The sequence below is a fragment of the Elephantulus edwardii genome, unplaced genomic scaffold (genome assembly GCF_000299155.1).
Source record: "Elephantulus edwardii isolate Elephantulus edwardi_28Jun2011 unplaced genomic scaffold, EleEdw1.0 scaffold00014, whole genome shotgun sequence".
Lineage (NCBI taxonomy): Eukaryota > Metazoa > Chordata > Mammalia > Macroscelidea > Macroscelididae > Elephantulus > Elephantulus edwardii.
The window spans coordinates 19,119,806-19,143,478 of NW_006399764.1; the positions used below are offsets into that span (position 1 = coordinate 19,119,806).

General features: G+C 39.4%; 1 protein-coding gene across 1 annotated transcript in view; it reads left to right on the forward strand.

The window, feature by feature from the left end:
• The window catches only part of MPDZ (multiple PDZ domain protein), a 153,417-nt gene that overhangs the window by 46,680 nt on the left and 83,064 nt on the right, over positions 1-23,673 (forward strand). The window contains 8 exon segments of the mRNA XM_006881297.1: positions 3,880-4,066; positions 5,187-5,258; positions 7,259-7,368; positions 9,272-9,418; positions 10,538-10,702; positions 15,687-15,872; positions 17,290-17,499; positions 19,893-20,009. Of these exon segments, the coding sequence (XP_006881359.1) occupies positions 3,880-4,066; positions 5,187-5,258; positions 7,259-7,368; positions 9,272-9,418; positions 10,538-10,702; positions 15,687-15,872; positions 17,290-17,499; positions 19,893-20,009 (1,194 nt within the window).

Sequence of the window (23,673 nt, forward strand, 5' to 3'; positions counted from 1 at the left end):
GCAGGAGGGGAAGACCCTCTATGAGATGGATTGACTCGGTGACTGGGGTAATCGGGATGGGTGTGTCAGAGGCAGTGCGGGTGGCGCAGGATAGAGCAGGGTTTAGGGCAGTTGTGCATAGGGTCGCTATGAGTCGCAAACGACTCGATGGCACATAACAACAACAACAATCATGGGTTGGCAGAGAATGGACACACCTATTAGTTCAGAAGAAGGTCATCCGGAATACTCCTTAGAAGAGTGGGAAGACTTCATAGCATGTATTTTGTTTTGTTGGTTTGCGTATATTTGTTCATATTCATTGTGTTTTATTTATGTACATTATGTTTTATCCAATTGTTCATATACATTGCATTTTGTAGACTTAATTACTGTTGCTCAATGCCATTGTCACTGTGTCTCTTTGGGCATGCTTTCCAAAAAGACTAGCCCTTAGAGAGTCACATCCTGCTTTGCGAAGTGGAGAATTCATAAAAAGGAAGACCCTTGAAAGGATGGATTGGTTCAGTGATGGCAGCAATGGTCTCAGACATAGCTAGGATCGTGGAGATGTGGTGGCACTGGGAAGTGTTTCATTCTATTCTGTGTAGGGCCAATGGCTCCATGGTGCTTGATAACATCAATGCATTTCATTTATGTGAAGGAAGAAGGGAGCCAGTAGATGTAGAACATGTATTTATGTAGACAGCATAACTGATTCTGAAAATATACCTAATTTACTTTCTTCTTCAGTATTTCAATTCATTAGAAAATATTTTGCTGTTTTATGGAGGTTGAATTAACATACTATAGAAAGTGGTCATTTAAACTTTATAGTTTAGTGGTTTGTAATTATAATCAGCTCCAAAAGAAACCTAATATCCATTGGTAGTTATTTTTCCTTCCCCACACCCTCCTTGTCTAAGCAAGCTCTAATTTTCCTGTTTGTTCTAACTATTTCCAGTATATGGAATCACACAACATGGCGCCCTTCAAGCCTGACTTTCTTGATTTAGCAAATATTTTTAAGACTTATTCAGTTGTCACATATACCAATGTATTTCTTTTGATTGTTTCACAATGTTTCGTTTTAAGACTTTTTGTTTATCCTTCAGTGAATGGGCATGTGAGTTGTGGCCACTTTCTGACTGTTCTAAATACTACTGCAGTATTTTACACTTGTGTACACGTTTCATGTAGGTTTGAGGCATAATCTTGCTTCTCTTTGGTATCTATTTGGGAATGGAATTTCAAGATCAGATAATAATAACCACTTAACATGTTTCTTGATTCTGCTTTTTCATCCACAAGATTGAAATGAGAACATGTTTCTTGTATGATTTTTTTTATCAGAACCAAATGAAATGATTTCTCAAAAATACTATAAAGAACAGCACTAATTAAGCAGTTATTTGTTGAGTACCTGAAATGATTCAGTATTTCCAAATCTAACAGAACCTTCCAAACTTGTCATTAGCTTCCACTCTTAAATAACTGGAATCCCAAATAACTTTCCTTTTAAACTGGACCAAACCATTGCCATTGAGTAGATTTTGACTCATAAAGACACTTGGGAACAGATTAAACTTCCCCGTCAAAGAACTGCTTCATAGTCTCCTGTGAAGCAGCTGGTGAGTTTGAACCACTGACTTGCTAGTTCGCAGCTGAGTGCTTTAATACTATGTCACTAAGGCTCCTTACGGTTCCCCTTCAGCTACTCCAGTGGTAACTATGGACTTAAGGTGGAACCTTCCTTCCAAGATTCCTCTCATTTTAAATATAATCACGGTCTTAATTTTCATTTATATTTTGAATTGTTTTTATAAAAAAAAATTAATACTTGCTCATGTCACATCTTTCAATACATATCTTTTTATTGCCGAATCCCTTCTTACAAGGATTGAGAAGCAGTACGAGTGTGTTATGCAGTTTGAGTGTAATATGCAATGCCTTTGCACACATTAATTTTTTGAGCAATATCACCATCTTGTGGAATTCTAAAATAGCAGGAATACTGTTGTACACATCTGGTTGCTTTTTCACAACTATTGTCTTTGAGTCTTTGTTTTTATTTTGGTAGCAGTTACAGGAATTGTGGTCTGTTTTTATTGTGTCATAAGTGAGACGGAGAGAGAAAAGGAGACATTCTTACTATTGGGAGCAAAGGATTATTTGATAACATTACTCTGACATCACATTGGAACCAACTCCTCTCTCACCTCCGTGAACTTTGCAGAGGCTCCATGTAACACAGAAAGAAATTGCTCATCTTCCTCCACCAGAGCAGCTGATGATTTTGAACTCAGTGCCTTTGTGTTGGCGGTGCAAATCCTTACCCGCTGGGCCACCAGAGCTCTATTGCTTCCAGATCCCTGTTGTCCAAACTGAGGTCTGTGACCACTAGGGTTTTTCAGCTGACAATGAGGTGGAGAAAACAGTGCAGGTTTCCCTGCTTTTTCATTTTGTGTATTGATATTCTCTGTAAGATTTGACAGAAGACATTTTTTTTAAGTTGACCACACCTCATCAACAATGGGTTTAAGAACAGTAGAGATTGGGAAGGTGGCCCAGAGTGGAGCAGTATTCTTTCCTACTGTACAGTGTTCCTGACTTAAAGCCAGCTTCAGACATCTTAAAACATCAATAAATATGGTTTGAGGAAACAGCAGCGTTGTCAGGGACCATAGTAATTGCTGTCTTGTTGACCTTCAGCCTGTGTGGTAATGGTTTTAAAACATGACTGTACGTGAGGACCACCTGCAGAAGGGAGAAGGAGATGTGGGAGCGTGGAGGTACTGGGAGCATGGAGGTGCTGTGAATTGTGCTAGAATTCTCGCCTTCTCTGGGGAAGGCCTGGCTCAATCCTGACTCCCGCTTCTCTTGCACAGCCCACCACCTGCCTCTCAGGAGCTTGCATTTTGTGATGACACTAAACACATTTCAAAAGAGCTTCCAGACTACAGCAGACTAGCAAGAAGGACTTGGTTCACAGTTAATGAAAATCTATGGACCAAAGTGGTTTGATTTAAAACTGACCATGTAGATCTCACAGGATTGGACCATGTTTTCTTATGTTGTAGGGTTTGCCATGAGGTGGGGGCTGATTTGTGTGCGGCTGATGACAGCATCAACACAGAAGCATGAGACACACTCCAGAACTACTTAGTTTCTGGAAGAAACCTCAGAATCTTTATTAAAACAATCAAAACCCTTTCATGTTATTCTGGTGCGTGTGAGGTGATCCTGGCCTCCAGATGTCTCATTGCCGTTGATGGGGACGCAACTCATAGCTCTCCCTCAGGCGGTGAATCCCATGAGAGGAGATTGCCCCTCTTGCTTCCACAGAGGAGCTGGTGGATTTGAACCACTTGCCTTTGGTTTGGCAGTGCAACTCCTTACCCACTATGCCACCAGACCTCCTGTTGTTATCGTGTACCATCGAGTCAGAATCGCCTTATAGCTGACCCTCTAATAGCTTTTCAGAGCCAATATATCAAATTCCTTGAGAGGAGATTTCCCATTCTTCTGCAGGTCAGTTGGTAGATTTGAGCCTCACACCTTTGGGTTGGAAGAACAACTCCTTACCCACTACGCCACCAGTCCTCTTGTTGTTATGTACCATCGAGTCAGAACTTACATATCGCTGACTCTCCAGCAGGTTTTCAGAGGCTGTAAGTCAAATCACATAGGCGGATGTTGCCCATCTTTCTCTTCCAAATCAGCTGGTGGATTTGAACTGCACGCATTTGGGTTGGCGGTGCAACTCCTTACCGCTAAGCCACCAGGTTGTTGAGTATCATTGTTCCCTACTTTTCACAACAGCAAATGGTAAAGAGGCGCTTTGTGAGTGGGCGATACAAATGTCCATTTCTTGTTCAACATGCCTTGCTCTTGTCCCAGGTGGACGGCACAAACCTTCAGGGGTTCACTAACCAGCAAGCAGTGGAGGTGCTACGACACACAGGACAGACCGTGCACCTAACGCTGATGAGGAGAGGCGGCCCAAGGCAGGAAGATGAGCTCGCACCAGGAGAGGACAGCACAAAAGACGCGGTACCATCACCTTCCAACTCCAGCACGAGCAAAGGTAATGCCGGCATCACTGGATTGCAGCAGACCTTCGTGACATTTTTCTAGCTCTGTAGCAAGTGATTTGAATACTGGTTTGTACATTCAACTATTCATTAAGAATCCAGTGAAAAGGGAGAGAATATGAGAACTGAGGCACAAACTGAGATTTGTACACCAGTGTTTATAGCAGCATTAGTCACTCTTGCAAGAACATGGAAACAGTCCAAATGTCCAACCACAGATGAATAAATTGAGAAATTATGGCACATTCACACAATGGAATATTATGCAGCACGCAGGAGCAGTAACTGTAAATTATTACCTAACTTGGGAGGGACTGGAGAGCATTATGCTTAGTGAACTAACTCAGTCCCATAAGGATAAATATTGTATAATACTGTTATTTTAGAATGAGTATAAGGATCCAGGAAGGTGGGAGAGGCTGGAGGCAGAGGGATGTGGATGTGCAGGGGGAAGAGGGGATTAATCATTGGGTTGTACAATTTGATGGGGAGTGTGTGAGGGAAACGGAAAGAATTTGTTCAATTGTGTATTTGAATTTTGTAAATAAACTAATAGAAAAAAAAAGAATCCAGTGAAAAGGAAGTTGAATAAAGTTGAGAATGAAGTTGACAAGTTGGCATTAGAGTCCAGGAACCATAGAATGAGCTTGTGAATAAAGCAGTCTTCTTTCTACCTTGTTGATTCATCCTCCACGTCCCAATCAGTGCTTGCTGGCCTTTTACTCTTCTGTTGTCGCCATGTCCTTCCTGCGTGGAGGGGACCGAGTGCTGACTGGCTTGTTTATGTAGCTCCATGATTGAAATGCTCAGCCTTCAAGGGATGGAATTCAACTCCACAGTTAGCAATGCTGCTCATACATTGTATCTGAAGAGCTCTGCAAAGGGCGGCAGCTCTCAGCTAGCTCAGTGCATAAAGTTTGTTACTCATTAGTTCTCATTAACAATAGAACGTGTTCTTTTGTATATACATGGTTATTGAAGAGCTTATCACAAAAAAACCCCAAAAAACAACAGTTATCCAACCCATTAAACAAAATACAGTGGGATTAGGAAAATTTCAAGTGTTTGATAATATAAAAAAAGTGTAACAATTCAAATATTCTTGTCTTTAAGAAAATTATGAAAAAGAAGAGGATTCTTTATCTCTGAGGAGAAGCGCCAGCATTTTACCAATTGAAGAAGAACGTGAACACCAGGAAGCAGGTTGTTACACTTGTGTATCTTATTTTCAGGGGGAAATGACTATTACAGATGCGAATAAGTGTCCAGGCTGTAAAAATTGTCGAAAAATACCTTTCAGAAAAGAGATGCTTGGAATCTCTATTTTAAGATGTGATTACTTGCTTACATACACAACTAAAACATTTAGTTTATATCTGTTAGATTTTTATGTTTAATTAAGTGTTTTATTGCTTCTAAGTTTATTTGCTCAGGACCTTTTAGGAATCAGTTATGCACCTCATTGTTATCTGACCCTCTTATATACAGCCATCATCTCTCTCGTTTTCTTCAAGAAATAATCATGACAATGCTTTCTGAAATGTTTTCTCCCTCAGATAGAACCCAGCCTGCTTCAATCACTGCTGAGCAGTGAAAACAGCAAAATATGCAGGAGGTGGGGCTCTGAGCTGTTTACTTCTTTCTCCACCTGCATCAGCCCCTCAGATGCCCTGCCATCGAGGTTCAGACCTAAAAAGCCACCGCTTTCTGGGCAGCATTTAATTTTGAAGTGACCATGCTGATTTTTTTAACTAGACCTACCAGTTAATTTTATTACAGTTTACAATTTCATATTTCCTAAGGAGAAAAAGATACTATTTTATTAGTGTAAAGATTAAGAGACCTGTAAAATATTCTTGTAGTGGAACATTCTTTAATTTGCTTTAAAATAGAGGCAGGTATTGAGAAATTTTCATTTTAGAACATTCTTGAAATTTGAATGACTAAAGGGATATGAAAAATTAACTAAAAGAATGTTCCTAATAGAGATTTTAAAAAAACAACTTTTATGAGTGAAAAGTATGGAAATCTTTGAATATGACTTTAAAATTCTTACCATTTTCTTATTTCACCTAGTTTGCCTTCAGTATCTTTTCTTGGTGTGTTTAAGAATTTTCCTTTGTGAATTATTTATTGATTTCTAGTGGCTAGTTAATAGGGTCTTATTTATATGAGATTTTTATTTTCATTCACAATATCTTATTTATTTCATTTTTTTCACTTGGCACGTAGTTGTATATGTTATTTACTAATTTATTTCTTCATTTTATGGCTGAGACCTAACATGATAAATTGCCCCCTCTGTGAAACCAGATGAAAATAAGAGATTAACAGCAGTAGAGGTTGGCTTTCCCTTTTTAGTACAAAGTCACCAAAGCTGAGCCGCTTTGTCTTCGGCAGTTCGAATCCACCAGTAGCTCTGAGGGAGATACATGAATTATTTACTCTCATTGTAATATAACTTACACAGCAGTTACATCACAGGACAGTTAGATCAACTTCAGGAACTCAATAGAAGGTCACTGTGTGTTAGATTGAGTGAATGGAGGAGTGGCTTTGCTTAGGGTAAGACAGTGCATATCTTTTCATAAGGAAGGCGAAAGTAAGACAGACTCAACCAGATGGATTGACGAAGCGACTTCAGCAATGGACTTGATGCTGTCAGAGATGGTAAGGTTGACAGAAGGCAGGACAGTGTTCAGATCTGTTGTTAATCAGGCCGCTCTGAGTTGTACTTGAAGCAGTGATGACAGCAAGACAGTACAGGGATATTTCCAGTAAAATACTGCTACAATTTTTTTTCTTTTTAAATTTGATTACTTTTTGTGTGTGTACCATCAAATAGGATCTGACTGGTACAGGAGGAGATTGCCCCTCCTTCTCCAGCAGAGGATCTGGTGGATTTGAACTCTGGGATTGCAGAGGAAAAGTGTACCTCTGGGATTGCAGTGCAGCTTCTTGCTATTCGGCCACCAGAGCTCCCATAGAGGAAATTTCTTAAAAGAGAATTGTGTTTAATGTGTAAGCAATAGAGTTCTAAATTAACGAATACAAATCTAGACATCAGAGTGTCCATATAATGAATGAAGAGTCTCCTACACAGAAGTTCTTACTGCAGGTACCATCCTGTAGACTAAGAGAGATTTCATACTATGTCACTTACACAATCGTGTTGACTATTTCAGAATATCCATTACTTGCTTCTGAAATAGAAGAAATAGAAGATGAGAAAAAGCAGGAAGATGCTCTTTTGACAAAGTGGCAAAGGATTATGGGAATTAATTATGAAATAGTGGTAAGTTTATCTTCCCTCCTTCACTTCTTGAGTGTATGGAAGAAATTCATGATGATAAGAGTCCCAGAAAAGCAAAATGTTGGGCTTCTTTGGTAATTCTAAAAATGTTATGTCAAGGGTTAAAAATGTATCTTAGAATAAATTGAATGACTAATATAAATAGGGTAGAAATCTTAGTACGTATCACTCATGAATATTTTAACAATTTTACATATGGAGTGGTTATTTACTTGTAAATAAATGACAGATCTTAAAAAGAAAACAAAATTTAAAAAAATAAAGCAAAATTTATAATGATTAGCACATAGAATTGTACAGTAACATTTTCCCATCCATATTTGTCACTTTTATGTATTTGCTTTAGAAGTATAATTTTGTTTATTTTTTCATAGTCTTATTCTTTTGTCATGGTGAATGTGTGATGCTTATTCATAAATTACACATTGCAAAATGATCTCTCATAAAAAGAGATTGCACAAAGCTGACACGAATGATCAGTCTTCAGATGCACGACAGAAAAATTTCAGGAAATGTGAAAGATGAAATACTGGGTTGAGGAGAGCTTCTTCTCTTTCATCTGAGATTCAGCTACCTCTGGATTAGAAGAAGTAAAAGACAGTGAACAATGCTATGTTATGTTAATAATCGCTAGCATTTATTGAACTTTTTTTGAGCCATGCAGTGTGCCGAGTGTTTAATCCATACTCACTCATAAGAGCATTGTCTTATTTTACATCAAGATAGTTAACAATCAAGTAAGAATTAAGTGCATGTGTCATTACTATTTTAAATCAAGTCAGAGAGACATAAAGTTACACCAGCTTAACCCATGTTCACTGTAGAAATAGACTTGGAATTTCTTCCATGGGGTTGAATCGTTGTGTCTGGAATGCATGCATGAGAATGGCGTTCTTCAGGTGGTAACTGAGAAATGAGAGGGGTCCTGTCACTGGCCTTTTGATAACTTGCCCTTTCACTCAGACCCTGTCTTTGCAGCCCTTAGGGAGACCTGTAAGTTTCAAAAGCGCCATATAATTAAGAATGCTTGAACTTACTTACTTATTACTCCTGGTCAGACAAAGATAAGTAAGTTATAGGTATGATTTCAGGATGTTCATAGCAGAGTATTGCTCATAAAGAAACTCCTTCAAGAGACCAGGTCGTATAGATAAGGATGGGCGATTATTGTAAACAAGGACCTAAAGGTTTCTCAGAGGAAGTTCTGTGTAAGTTAAATGTTGAGGAGTGAGGGGTTTTATCCAACATCAAGATCTCCAAGTCAGATGATGTAAATTCTCATTTTCCCTCTATACACTGTACATCAGGATTTGAAAGGAATTCTCTTTGAAGCAAACTCTTGTCTTCCAGTTCTTCTTTGCCTCAGTTTCCTAGATTATAAAAATAGGAGAGTAAAGTAGTTGGTCTTTAATATCTCTTCTGATGTTAATTTTATAAGCCTTGAATTCTGTAGAGAAGTGAGTGGTTTCCTATCATCCTTTTTTTTTTTAAATGATTTTATTTTAGAAAGGGAGGCAGAGAGAGTGGCACATGTGGTCCAGCACGTTTCCTTGGCAAATCATAAATGCTGATTAAACAAGCATGTTTTCTGTACTGTTGTTTGAGATCAGGTCTTTGATTAAACCCAGGGTGGTTTTGAGTACCTTCCCTAAGTTCCTACCTGCAGCCAATGCCATGTCTTGGCTATTTGCAGCTGCTGGCTGCTACCTTTTCAGTTTGGATTGTTTCATGAGAACAAATAGACATCAGGATGTGTTCCTAGCTAAGTTCCAAAGCTTTGCAGCTTCTGATTAAGTTTTCAAAACTTCTAAGCAGGCTGACATGAGTAGATTAAAGAACAGGTGCAGAAGAATATTAAAACTGTTGGTGATTTTTCTCCTTTCAGGTGGCCCACGTGAGCAAGTTCAGTGAGAACAGTGGTTTGGGGATAAGTCTGGAAGCGACAGTGGGCCATCATTTTATCCGATCTGTTCTTCCAGAAGGACCTGTGGGTCACAGCAGGAAGCTGTTCAGTGGAGACGAGCTGTTGGAAGTAAGGAGCATTGCCTTTCTCTCTCTCAAGCTAAGTTTCTGAGAAGGCTACAGGATGTTTAATATGACAGATCAGTACATTCCTGTGTTAAGATCTCTTCTGAAGGCTACTTGAAGTAGGTCTGCAGACAGAAGTTCACACAAATAAGAAGTCTCAAATCTGAATATAACATAGTCTGCAGGCCTAATTTCACACTGTATCTTTTTCTGGGTGCTGTGAGGCCCCAGAAAATGATATATTTTTTAATACATTTTAAAGCATCTATTACATTTTTCTAATTAGCAATAAATGTTTTCATATGTGTCAAAAATAAAAAAAGAATTCAAAGATGCAAATTTTGTATGCTTACTACCTCTCAAGTGATAACTATTAATGATTTCTTGTGCATCCCTCAGTAGGTGACCATTGCTGTTCATTTCTTGTGCATTAAATGGAAAATTTAGTGCACAAATAAATTTTAATGTAATTATTTCCCTATTTTTAAAAATAAGTTTTAAAGTATCATGCTTTGCAATCTTCCATTTTCCTTTCTTCCTTGGAGAATTTTTTTTTTAATCACACTAATTTATTTACAAAATTCCAATATATTGTTTTCCAGAACAAATTCTTCCAAATTACCTCACCCCATCCCCCTGCACGTCCTCATTCCTCTATTTCCACCATCCCCCTGCCCCTTGGATCCTTATACTCATTCTACAATAACGGCTTTATGCAATAGTTGTCCTTGTGGGACCAATTTAGTTCACTCAACATAATGCTCTCCAGTCCCTCCCAAGTTAGGAAATAATTTTAAAAAATTATTGCTCCTGTATGCTGCATAGTATTCCATTGTGTGACTGTACCATAATTTCTCAGTCTTTATTTGATTATTCATTTCCAATATCCTACATTGGCAAACCACAATGAATGGAAGAAAGTCAGTGATTTTCTTGGGAGTACTCGAGGAAGTCCAACTCTTGCTTGGGTCTGAGCTGTTCCAGTTTAGTGCCATTAAATCTGAGTGTGATAGTCACCATTTAAAATTGAAGCTTGGTAAATGAAAAATTGATTTTGAATGAATATTCATGTTATGAGATAGTGTTCTTTCTTAGACAGTGTATATACTTTCTTCTCCCACAGGTGAATGGCATAACTTTGCTGGGGGAAAATCACCAGGATGTGGTCAATATTTTAAAGGAATTGCCCATCGAAGTGACAGTGGTGTGCTGTCGTCGAACTGTGCCACCCACCACCCACACAGAACAGGAGAGTCTGGACATCTGTGAAATTGAGCTGACAGAAAAGGTATCGGATTTCAGACACAAAGTTAATCTCAGTCTATAATGTAAAGGGTAAGGGGGTTACAGTATGTCAGAATCAACTCAAAGATCATTGCTTAGCTGATGTAAGTAGCATTTGAAATATTTCTTTAAGTTTGTGCTTTTCAAGGTTTTGTTTGGGGGTTTGGGGTTTGTCAGTTGACTTTCTCACGTAGTTCGTGACTTTTTCTTGTTGGATGGACCAGGAGGTCAGACACACCTAGACTGAATCTATCTGATGCTCCCTAGCCGTGCAACTCCTCTTCAGAACTCCAGTTTCTCCCCTGTGAAATGTCAGCAGTAATGTCTCCTGAAATAGATATGATGTCTATTTCACAGCATTCCTATGAAGTAGGCACTCATATATCATGCTCATTTTCTTTTCTTTCTTTAAGATTCAAATTATTAAAGATTTAATTTTGTTACAGTCAACACCAGGTAACAGCAGTCAAGAAATTAAAAAAAAAAAATTAAAAATTTAAAAAAGAACAAAACACAAAACAAAATCTGCTGCCAAAACCTCTTCAAAGTATTAAAGAGATTGTACTCATTTTTTTAGGGATAAAAATGCCAGATGTAAATAATAATTTGTAGTATACATTTGAGCCCTTGGGTGATACAAACAGTGAAACTCAACTGGCCAAAGGTTGGCTGTTTGAATCCAGCCAGAAGTACCTAGGAACGTGGGCCTGGTGATTTATTTCAAGAAGATCACAGTTTTTAAAACCTATGAACCAGTTTCATGGGACAGGATATTACGTGATTTTTAAACCACACAGTAACCCTTTGCTCTGTTTGAATAATGAAGAGATTGCACATGAGCACAGTTAAGTGTTCTAGAACTCTTCCCCCCCCCCATGATATACATACATGATTTATTATGATTCACAACATTGAATGCCTTTACATAGTCAGTAAAACATAGGTAGACATCTTTCTGTTATTCCTTGCTTTTAGCTAAGATTCACCCATTATCAGCAGTGATATCCCTTACTCCACATTCTCTCTGAATCAGACTTGAATTACTGGCAATTCCTCAAGGAGAAGCTGTTGCAGCCATTTATTTTTATTTTTATTATCTTACTTGCATGTGATTGTTGTTGTTGTTTACCTGTGAGTCAGAACTGACCCATAGTTTTGTGATAAAATGTGGAAATATTCTATGGAAAAACTACCACTTGTCTGCCAGTTTATCACATTATGGTGTCTTGTGTGTTACTCTGATGGAGAATATACCACTAGTATTTAAAATACTACCAAGGTTACTCATAGTGGACACATTTCAGCCTCAGGACTATTTTTTGTTTGTTTGTCTTTTTTTCTTACTGATTTGTATGCTGAAAAAATAATCTGAGAACCTGGCTTATGTGAAGTACGTGGCCTTAGGACTGGAGGAAGACTCATTAAGAGACTGCACTATGCAGATGACACAACTATGCTTGCTGAAAATGAAGAGAACTTGAAGCACTGACTGAATTATCAACAACTACAGCCTTCAACTACACCTCAACATCAAGAAAACAAAAATCCTCACAGGTAGACCAACAGGCAACATCATGATTGATAGAAAAAAATATTGAAAGTGTTGAAGATTTCATTTTATATTGAGTCCACAGTCAACTCCCATGGGAACAGCAGTGAAAAAAATCAAGTTTTGTTACATTGTGAAAATGTGCTGTCAAGGATTATTTATAGTGCTAAAAACAAAACTAAGATGTCTGCAAGCACTGGAAGGCGGTATGGCGCTTTCTCAAAAAGTTGCAAATAGAGACCCAGCAATTCCACTACTGGGAATATACCCCAAAGAGACCATAACTGACATTGAAGCAGATATATGCACACCCATGTTTATTGTGACTTTGTTCACAATAGCAAGGAGTTAGAAACAACCTAAGTGCCCATCAACAAACGAATGGACAGAGAAGCTGTGGTATAGTCACACAATGGAATACTGCGCTGCACTGAAAAACAAGGAACTTATGCAATATTATTCAAAATGGGTGACTCTGGAGGACATTATGTTGAGTGAAGTATCTCAGTCACAAAAGGACAAATACTGCATGCTGCCACTGTTGTAAAATAGGACTGACCTTGGGGTTGGGGAAAGACTGAGAAAGATGCGTTCAACAATGTATACTGCACTGAAACAGATGAGGGAGAAAACTGTTTAAAAGGGGTATGTGATTAGGTATTTTTGTCATGACAGGAGTCTAGAGCGAAGGCTACGTGGTGAAGTGGACCTGGGGGAGGGTTTGTAAAACAACGAAAGAATTTTTTTTTTACTTTTCCAAGAGGGTAGTGTACTGGGGGGGGAGGGTTGGGAGGGGAGGAAAGTGCAACAGTGAGTGAATGGAAATCTGAAGTCTCTGTAAATTTTTACTGAAATTAATACTAAATTTAAAACAAAACAAAACAAAACTAAGATGTCAGCTTTGAGACCTAATGAGTATCTGAAACAAGTCATGGTATTTTCAGTTGTTTCATATGCAAATGAAAGTTGGAAAGTGCTTGAGTTGTGGTGTTAGTGAAGAGTCTTGAATATACATGGACTGCAAAAGAAGACCGGTTTCCAAGGAAGAACAACCAAAGTGCACCGTAGAGTCAAAGGTGATAAGACTTACTTTGGTATGTTGTTAGGAAGCATCAATCCTTGGAAAAAAAAGACATGCTGTGGAAAATTGAGAGTCAGCCAAATAGAGGACGCTGTTAATGAACTTGATTGATTGATAATGGGGACCAATGCAGACTTGACCATGGCAGAGATTATGAGGAGGACACAGGATCAGACAGGTTTCTGACAGTTGTCTTCTGTTCAGCTTCACTGTGAGCTGTCATTGACTTAACAGCACTGAACAACAACCTGGTTTGTACTCTAGTCAGTGTCACCAAAGATATAATGAGAAGAGATGTTGTTTTTGCTGTGTACCGTCGAGCCAGAACCACATCATAGCTGACCCTTCAGTGGGTTTTTGGAGGCAGTTACTCTCACAGGAGGAGCGTGCCCATCTTTATTCCTTGGAGCAGGTGGTGGATTTGAACTGCGTGCCTCCAGGATTACAGCGCAGCATCTCGCCAGTACGCCTCCGGAACTAGAACGTGATTTATTTTCTGTTGAAAGGACCGACACGTGAAGATTATTTTGAAAGAAATTGAAGATTTAAAGTACAAAGTTTAATAACTACGGTAGTGATTAGGGTAGAATAAACGAAACATAATTAAAAATGAAAACAATCTCAAAAGCCAGCACTATATATAACTGTACATATATTTATGATGTATAAATGGGATTATTACAATATAACAGATGGCCAGATTTGCATCCATGGTCCTAGTTTATTCAGTAATTGATTAAAGACAAAGATAGCACACAAACTAGAATTTTATCACCATAAATACAGACTTCTTAAACTTAATATGTCTGTAGAGATGAAGAAAGTTGAATTAACCTAGATACATTTTCAATAATTTTTAGCAAAGGAAGCTAAAATTCTGAACATCTGCTTCTGTGTAAGTTACTTTATAAATTGCCCATTCTTCTCCCACAGAGTGGCTGGTGGCCTCGAACTACGTGCCTTTGGGATTGCAGTGCAGCTTCTTGCCACTAGGCCACCAGAGCTATTATATCCTTTAATCCTCAAAAATCATTTGAGTGGGTAATCATGAAATTTACTGCTCAAGGTAACACAGATCAGAAGTTTTAGTTACAGTTTTAAACCCAGGTACATTTGACTTCAGATACTATACTTGATCATTGTTATCGGTAATATATTATTTTCATAGTTATGGATGGGCAAAAATGCCAGGATTCCAGCACTCTAATTTACATAGCATGTAAGACTTCTGCATTTGGTTTCATGATTGAATCAATAAGCAACACTATGATAGATAAAAGATTGGAGTTGAAATAAAGAAATTGTGTTGCTTTGGGGAAATCTGTTATCAAGGATCTCTTCAACTTAAGAGCAAGAATGTCAGTTGAAAGACTGAGGTGTGCCTTTGCAAGCCATAATATTTTCAGTTGCTTCGTATACATTTGATAGTTGGAGAATGAATAAAGAAGAGATTTGATTCCTTTGACTTATGGTGCTGGAGAAGAGCGTTGAATAGAAGACCATTGACTATCAAAAGAACAAGACATATCTGTCTTGGAGGAAATGTCATCATAGAGCTCCTTAGATGCAAGGATAGTGAAATTTAATCTCATATTTTGAACATGTTGTAAGGAAGAGGCATGTCTTAGAAAAGGACATGCAGAGAAGGGCGAAGAGAGAGAGCTGAGGACCTTAAAAAGGATTGATTGACACAGGGACCAATGATGGACTTGATTATGATGGAGAAGCATAGGGCGAGATTCATCTCTGTGGTTTCTAGGGTTGGTTGCTATGAGTTGTAGGTTGCTCTGGTGATCTAGTGGTAAGAAGCTGCCCTGCCAACCCGAAGACATGCAGCTCAAGTTCACCAGTGGCTCCAAAGGAGAAAGATGGGCAGTTTCCTCTTGTGTGATTTACTGCCTCTCTAAACTGGCTGAGGGCTCAGCTCTTGGTTAGGTCTAACTCAAAGGTACATAACAACTAGGAGTCTTCCCTTGGTTTGTTCTTCCTATTTATCATAAAAATTATTTTTAGTTAACTGAAAATAACATTACATTTTATCTGCCTATAGTATTGTTCTCATACCAGTAAAAAATGTGCACATCTCCCATAATCACGCCACCTTTGTGTATTATCAGACCTGATCTGTGAACCATGCATTCTAAATGCCTGTTACTCTTTAGGTATTTCTTCCTGCTTAACAGCTTTCATTAATTACTACCTTAATTCCTAAAGGTGTCAAGATAAGCTGTAGTTCCTTTTACTCGAGCGTATTTTCCTCTGGACAGATGGCAGGAGTCTACCTTCCCTTGAAGTACTGGTATGTGTGTCTACTGATCTTGTACCTCTGAAATGAGAGCTGTCTGCTCTGTTTTCCAGCCCCACGTCGACCTCGGCGAGTTCATCGGGTCCTCGGAGACAGAGGATCCTGCTCTGGCCATGAGCGATGCGGGTCAGAACACGGAGGACGTTCAAGGACCGCTGGCCATGTGGGAGGCGGACATTCAGCACATAGATCTGGAAAAAGGACACAAGGGGCTTGGCTTTAGCATTTTAGATTACCAGGTAACTCTGTCTGCTTTTCAGCCATTTTCCTTCCAGAAAGATGCTATGATAAAAGCTTATTATTGATAGTAGAGAAAAAGATATTATTATAGAATGATTCATAAACACCAAAGACATTTACATGTTTTCTTTGTAGAGAATCTTTCAGAATAGTAATTTATACAATCTATTTGCTCCTTTGGGCTCTTTTAATCTTTATTAATTATTATATGTTTTATTAGTTCATTGTTATATATTTTAGCTTGGAAAACTACACACAATACACTTTAGGGGGTCACTTGATTTAGTCGTTTGAGGAGTGTGTTTAGACTCTTCTCCACGCTCTCATTTGATTGGTCAAATTAATGATGAAGGATAAAGTAGATACTTCCTTTGTCTGAAGTGTGTGGTAGCTTTGTACCTGAACACAGTAAAAATGCTAACATTCCCATCATTTTCGTAAATCTATGAATATGCTTTAAACTGGTCAGCGTGGCCCGTGTCCTTCCCAGGCGTCTTGCTCTGTGCCGAATAACCGAAGACTTCCGGCCCCATGTGACAGAGAGCAGCCGTTGCTCCTCATTACTTAATACTGAACCCGAAAGCTGTCTCTGGTGCCTCGAGGGAGTTGTAGTTTCCATAGGGCCTGATTCTGGAAGCTTGTCAGCTATTTAGATGGCTGTGTATCTGAAAAACACCACAGCACCAAAGACTATGTAGTCTCTCCCTTTGTCTGTGATTTCCATTGCAAAAGCAAGAGCCTGACCTCAGTTTGCATACATCAATGGTGAGTCGGTGTCCTACACAATAACAAAATTGCTCTTCTTAATGAATCTATTTGGCATACAGTTTCAGGTAAGCATGATAAAATTATAGCAATTTATATTAAAAATGAAATTGGAATGCTGCTCTGTTTAATGCAGGAGGGTATCTTTGATTGCCCCCAGTGAGGAGGATCTCTTTAAAAATTGTTTGAAATGGAGAGAACCTCTGGCCAGTTAATTCAGTGCACAAGTGTAGGTGGTGTGCTCTTGAGAAGCAAAATCTCACTTACTTTGGAAAGGCTGACAGGAGGGGCCTGTCTTTGAAAAATAACATCATGCTTGAAAATATGGAAGGCCAGGCGAAGAGAGGAAGGTTGGCTATGAAGAGGTGGATTGACACAGTGACTGTGACAGTGAGACACGGAGCTAGGCAGAGACCATGAGGAGAGCACAAGTTTCCAATTTGTTGCGCATAATGTTATTATGGGTCAGAAGTCATTTAATGACACCTAACAATAACAGCAGCAGCACGCGCGCACACACACACACACACACACACACACACACACACACACATTAAGAAGCCACGAAGAACATCTGTTCATCATAGACAACCTTAGAAGAGTTTATTGGACATGAAAGCAGGCTGATTCCATTTACTTTTCAACTCTTAGGATCCGGTTGATCCAGCCAGTACTGTGATTGTAATCCGCTCCTTGGTGCCTGGTGGTATTGCTGAGAGAGATGGACGCCTTCTTCCTGGGGACCGACTTATGTTTGTCAATGACATTAACTTGGAGAACAGTAGTCTTGAAGAGGCTGTCCAGGCCCTGAAGGGGGCACCCTCTGGAACTGTGAGAATAGGAGTGGCCAAACCTTTACCTGTGAGCATTTGGATTTTGTTGAACTCCTTTAATGTTTGCACATATTATGTCTGACACGTATATATTTGTTGTTTTTGTTGTGTACCATCAAGTTGAAACCTCCTCATAGCTGACCCTCCAGAGAGGTTTCAGAGAGGTACTTCTTCACACCAGAAGAGGTTGTCCTTCTTCCATGGAGCTGCTGGTGGATTTGAACCGTTTGCCTTTGAGATTGCAGACCACCAGAGCTCCCCAATATGGATTATATATTTAGGCCCAGGTATCATCGTGCATTAATCATGACTTTAGGTACTGTTCATCCACGTGATAATTGGCTACATGAATATTAAAATTTTAAGTAACATTTTAAAACCCACAAAACTATAGAGGAAACAAAACAGTTTTCGGGAAGTTCATTAACAATGGGAACTGAATTAGGTGTATAGTTGACTTTTGACATTTTTATTAGATGACAAAAATATCATACTTTCATCTACACGATTGAAGCAGAATCAAATGTTTTCAGAGAAAGAAGCATTACAGTTTGATACCAATGTAGTGCACAATTAGAGAAATGAGTATCATTAACAACTAAGAAGGGAATCTTTACTCTTTAGTTCCCTAGAATGGATTCTAAAATAAAGTAGGCTCTCCATTCAAGTATCTTAAGACGCCATATTTTATTGACTTCCACTTTTTCTCCTTCATTATTACAGAGCAGAAAATGGAATTTTCCAAAGTGACAACATGAGTATATGAGTCTCACCCAGGAAGAAAGTAGCCCCTTTATGTTGATTATTACTATGTTAAAGCACAAGAGCATTCATTTATTAGCTATAATGATTGCTCGGTGGCAGTTAAACATTAGAGAGTCTCAATATTTGTGAATGTTTTCAGTGCAGACATGTTTTTAAATGAAAAGACAAATACACCTTTTCTTAAACTCAAATAATTTAATTCAGTAGAGGTCAGATAAGGATTTGTTAACTTTCTGGAAGTTTGTTTGTTTTCAGAGACTAGGCTTTATTGATATGAATAAGATTTTGTCTACACATAATGCCTAATCATGTATTCTTCTCAGAGAGTTCTTCCCCTCATCTATTTCAGTGCAGTGTTTATTGTCTATCCACTCTTTTCCTATTCTCTCCTCAACCCACTCCCGTGTCAGTCCTACTTTATTCACGAAGCCTCTGAAAGTATTTGTGTAAGAGGAAAGAGATAAAGAATGCAGAGGGACATAGAGAGGAAGGAAGAGAAGGGAGAACACACGATTGACTGACCTGACTCATGTTCTGGGAAAGGCCTGGATAAGGATGTCACACTCACAAAATAGAGTCATCAGAAGAGAGTTAAGACTCTCAGTCTTTCTTCATTCTACTTTTGGAGAATGATCCAACTTGATCTTTGAGACAAAAAAGAAAAAAGATATTAAATGGAAGTAAGACCCTCAAGGAGATGAGTATATAAAGCCCCATATCTATTACTTAAAATGAGGTCCAACGTGCATTAAAGGGAGCTCTGGTGGCAATTCCAAGGCCCGTGGCTTGAATTCACCAGCTGGTCTGTGGAAGAAAATGTACAATTTACTTCCCTGTCATTTACTGTCTCTGCAAACCCTGTGGAGGATCAGCTATGAGTCCGTCTGAACTCAACAGTAACAATGAGCCCTAAGCTCACGCACCTAGGAAAAGCGAGTGAATGATGCTTTGTTTCTTAAACTTTTTCCATGTGTTGAAACGGTAAAGTGGCAAGATCCTGATTGAATTATTTTAGCCTGCTTTACCTGAGAGTGAAACAAAAAGGCCATGTGTTCTATTGATGTGATTAGTATTTAATATAGAAGTTCAGGATCCCAGTGTTCGGCGACTGTAGCTGTAGAGATGTTAAGAGCCTTCACTGTTCGGCACAGTAACACTTCATGTCAGGTTAATTGCATTCTTTAATATTCTTCTAAAGAATACCAGGGAGAAATTGATCCTTCTAAATTTTTAGTTCTACTCCACCTCTTTTTTTTCATGCCTCATCCTGTTAAAGCTGCCAGTTGCCATCAGATGATCTCATTGTTTTTCCTAGAATATTTGAAAGTTAAAAAAAGACCAGAGAACTATTCTACTATTTAAAAAGATTATTACTTTTCCTAATCTTTTCTAAAAAGGGTGGCAATGTAAGTAGAAAGGGATTCTCATCAGCTGATAATACTGGTAATGGATTGAATAAGCTCATTCCTTAACACGTTGAAATGTTAACTCTGAATAGCAGAGTTGATACAGTCTATTTTAATGTCATGTTGTATGAAACCTTCTTCCTTTGTCACTTCTCCTCACCTCTTCCCCGTCCCAACCTTTCTCTTCCTCCTCCTTCCTTGCTCTGTTTCTTCACCCTGCTCTCCACTCTGAGCATCCTTGTCCTTGCAGCTTTCACCGGAAGAAGGCTATGTTTCTGCTAAGGATGAGTCCTTTCTCTACCGACCACGCTCCTGCCAGGAGGAGGGCCTGGCCGACCGAGCCTTCTTCAGGGCTGACCTTGCTCTGGTTAGTGACCATGACTTTGTCACGCTTTCTTTCAGAACCTCTTAGTTTCATTTTGACTTTTCAAAACATTCCCCCCAAATCTTACTGTATTCTTTGTTCATTATATTTTGTAAAACTAGACATTTTCTCTCTAACTCCTAAAGTTCTCATGGTTGATAACAGGTAAAAACGAAAGTGTAATACATGTGGAGAACACTTGTTGGGTTTGTGGGGAGAACTCAACTGGCAAAGCCTTCTGTCAACGTGTAAAATTGGTCCTTGCTTTACTCTGTCACTGCCTCTGAGGCGATTCCAACTCATAAGAACCTTCCATTCAGCTTCTGAGGCTGTCAGTCTTAATGGGAAGAGACTGCCCATCTTTTTCCTGTAGAATGTCTGGTGGATTCCAACCTACATTGATGTGCAAACCTGTGGGGAACAGTACCCTGGGTACCAATTATGCCACTCCAGTTCTAAATCCTTATAAAATATTTGAAATTGCTAAAGAGCCCATTAAACCTCAAATTCCATATTTAGGTATCTCTCTCTCAAAAAAAAAAAAAATCAAAGGCACTGTTGTCAAGCTGGTTCCAGCTCATTGGGACCGTCCATCAGGTTTGCAGAGCTGTGAGCCCAAATGCGCAGAGATTCCATCTTTCTCTGGCAGAGTTACGGGTGGATTCAAGCTCCTGGTGGTGGTCGAGCTTTTAATTAATAGCACGGCACACTATGGACCACCCCGCAGAGCTCTATTGAAAGTCACACATCAGTTTCTTGGCTATTTTTCCAGTGGTGGTGGTGGTGTTGTTATGTGCCATCAAGTCACTTGCAACTCATAGCGACCCTATCTACAAGAGCCCTAAACCATCCTCTACCCTGTGCCAACCTCACTGTCTCCGACATACCTACTCCCACTACTCCAATCACTGAATCAGTCTATTTTATAAAGGGTCTTCCTCTGTCTTTTTCCAGTGTAAAAATGGGTGTATTTTTTATTAGACAGGAGTGGCATCCACTTCCTAAATAACATGTCTCTGGAAACCCTGTGAACTTCAATAAATGTTGATCTTTGTAGAGAGGCTTCAAGCCTTTTGTTCATAAGGTTGCTATGAGTCATGCTCAACTTGAAGGCAATCAATAACAACAACACAATTATTTATTAATAGTGTGGAAATCATAGAAACTGATTCAGTTGTTAATTAATACCCTCAGTGCCTCCAGAATAGATGTAATTCATCCTTACATAAATATATATATATGTAAATAACATGTAGTAGAGCAATTGATAATGAAATTCAGTTTCTGCTTGATAAATAATTTATTAAAAGAAATATATTTACAGCTTAGTAGAGGTCACTTTCTGGAACAGTGGTGGCACAGTGCTTAAAGAATTTGGTTGTTAAACAAAAAGTTTGTGTTTCAAACCTCCAAGTTCCTCTGTGGGAAAAGATAAGTCAGATTCCATAGAGATTTCTTCTTTTTTTTAAAATCTCTTAATTATGCCATTTAATAGATTGGGTAGAAGGAAACAATGCAAGCATTTTTTACCTGTATTTTATCTTTGTATGAGAGGGTAGGTCTCTGCTTGAATATTGGTTGAAAAGTTGTCTCAATCACCTCCTTTTCCTCTTCCACCTCCTTAGTGGTTTATAGCCTCAGAATTCTGGAGACAAGACAGCTCTGCTGTCCTTCAGGGTCGCTAGGAGTCAGCATCGTCTCAGCAGCCATTGGTTTTGTTTTTAGAGGTCTCTCTAAGGAGCCTGATGCCGCAATAAGGAGCTTTTCTCTAGAAATGCCTCAAGAAGTATTTTCCCTTCTGTATTGTATATTTTATATTGTTTTACATATAATGTATATGTTGTTGTTGTTGTTGTTTACCATGAAGTCAAAACCAACCCATAGCTGATCCTCTGGTGAATTTTCAGAGGCAGTTAATTGCCCGAGAGGAGACTGCCCATCCTTCTCCTGTGAAGCAGCTGGTGGCCGCAAACTGTGTACCTTCAGAATTGCAGTGTGCTTTCTTGCTTCATGGCTACCAGAGCTCCCTGTACATGTATATAGTATAGCTCCCTATAATGTATATAGTTACATATATTTTCTACAGTGCAGATTTTCTCTTGAGAGCTCTGTGACTTAGTGATAAGGAGGTACTGGTACCACCTCAAGGCTTACAGCTTAAATATATCCGTTGCTTCATGGCAGAAAGGTGGGCAGTGTCCTCCCAGGCAATTTACTGCCTCTGTAAAGCTGCTGGCGGATGAACAGTGAGTTGGTTCTTACTTCATGGTACAGAACACGTAATTTATATTGTTCCCTCAAACATTCCTTAGAAAATGCCAGTCAAATGCCAGTCAAAAAAGATTAATTCCACTGTTAATGGCTCAGGCATTATAATGTTATAATGCTGGTAGGTGTCCTGGATCTTCTCCCTAAGAAGCTACATAATTATGGACTAGTCAGTCAGCTTCTCTATGCAAATTTTCCAACAATACAGATGTCAAAACACTAACCTTAAGCAGGTAGGCCTCTGTCGTTGCTGAGTGCCAGAGCCACGCCGTTGCTGGCCCTCCAGCAGGTTTGCAGAGGCAGTTTTACACGAGAGTTGAGTGCACATCTTTCTCCTGTGAGCAACTGGTAGATTTGAACCGTATGGCTTTAGGTTGACGGTGCAGCTCCTTACCACTCAGCCACCAGAAACCCTGTAGTTAAGCCATTATTTTTAGCCATAATAATAGACTGAAACATACCATAATAATGAAGATTGCACCAAGTGTCATTTGTTTTGCTGTACATAATATCTCAAGAAACCGAGCTTTCTAATGGCAACCAAAAGTGTTGTTGTTATGTGCAGTCGAGTTGCTTGCGACTCATAGCAACCCTATGTACAACAGCCCTAAACTCTGCTCTGTCCTGTGCCAATCACATTGCCTCTGACACACCCATCCCGATTACCCCAGTCACTGAATCAATCCACCTCATAGAGGGCCTTCCGCTCCTGCGCTGTCCCTTCACCCTACCAAGCATGATGTCCCTCTCCAACGACCGGTCTCTCCTCACATGTCCAAAGTATGTTAGACAGAGCCTCAGAATCCTTGCCTCCAGGGAGCCACCCAGTTTAACCCTTTCCAGGATGAATCTGTTTTCCTAGCAGTTCATGGTATCCTCAATATTCTTCTGCAGTATCACAGCTCAAAGGCATCAATTCTCCTTCTATCCTCCTTAGTCACTGTCCAACTCTCTGATGCGTAACAAGTGATAGCAAAGACCATGGCCTGCATCAAACGCACCTTAGTCTCCAGAGACACACCATTGCTCTTCAGTACTCTGGAGAGGTCCCTAACAGCGGACTTTCCCATGGCAATACATCTTCTAATTTCCTGGCTGCTGGTGCTGAGAGTGTTGACTGTGGAGCCAAGCAAACTAAAGCTGTGAACAATCTCAGTCTCTTCACCATCCATCCTGATGCTGCCAATTGGTCCAGTGGTGAGAATCTTTGTCTTCTTGACATTGAGCCTCAATCCATGCAGGAGGCTGCAGTCCTTGACCTTCTGCAGCAAGTGCTTCAGGTCCTCCTCAGTTTCAGCAAGCAGGGCTGTGTCATCTACATAACGCAGATTGTTGATGAATCTTCCACCAATCTTGACCCCACAGTTCTCCTCATAGAGCCCAGCCTCCAGGATAATCT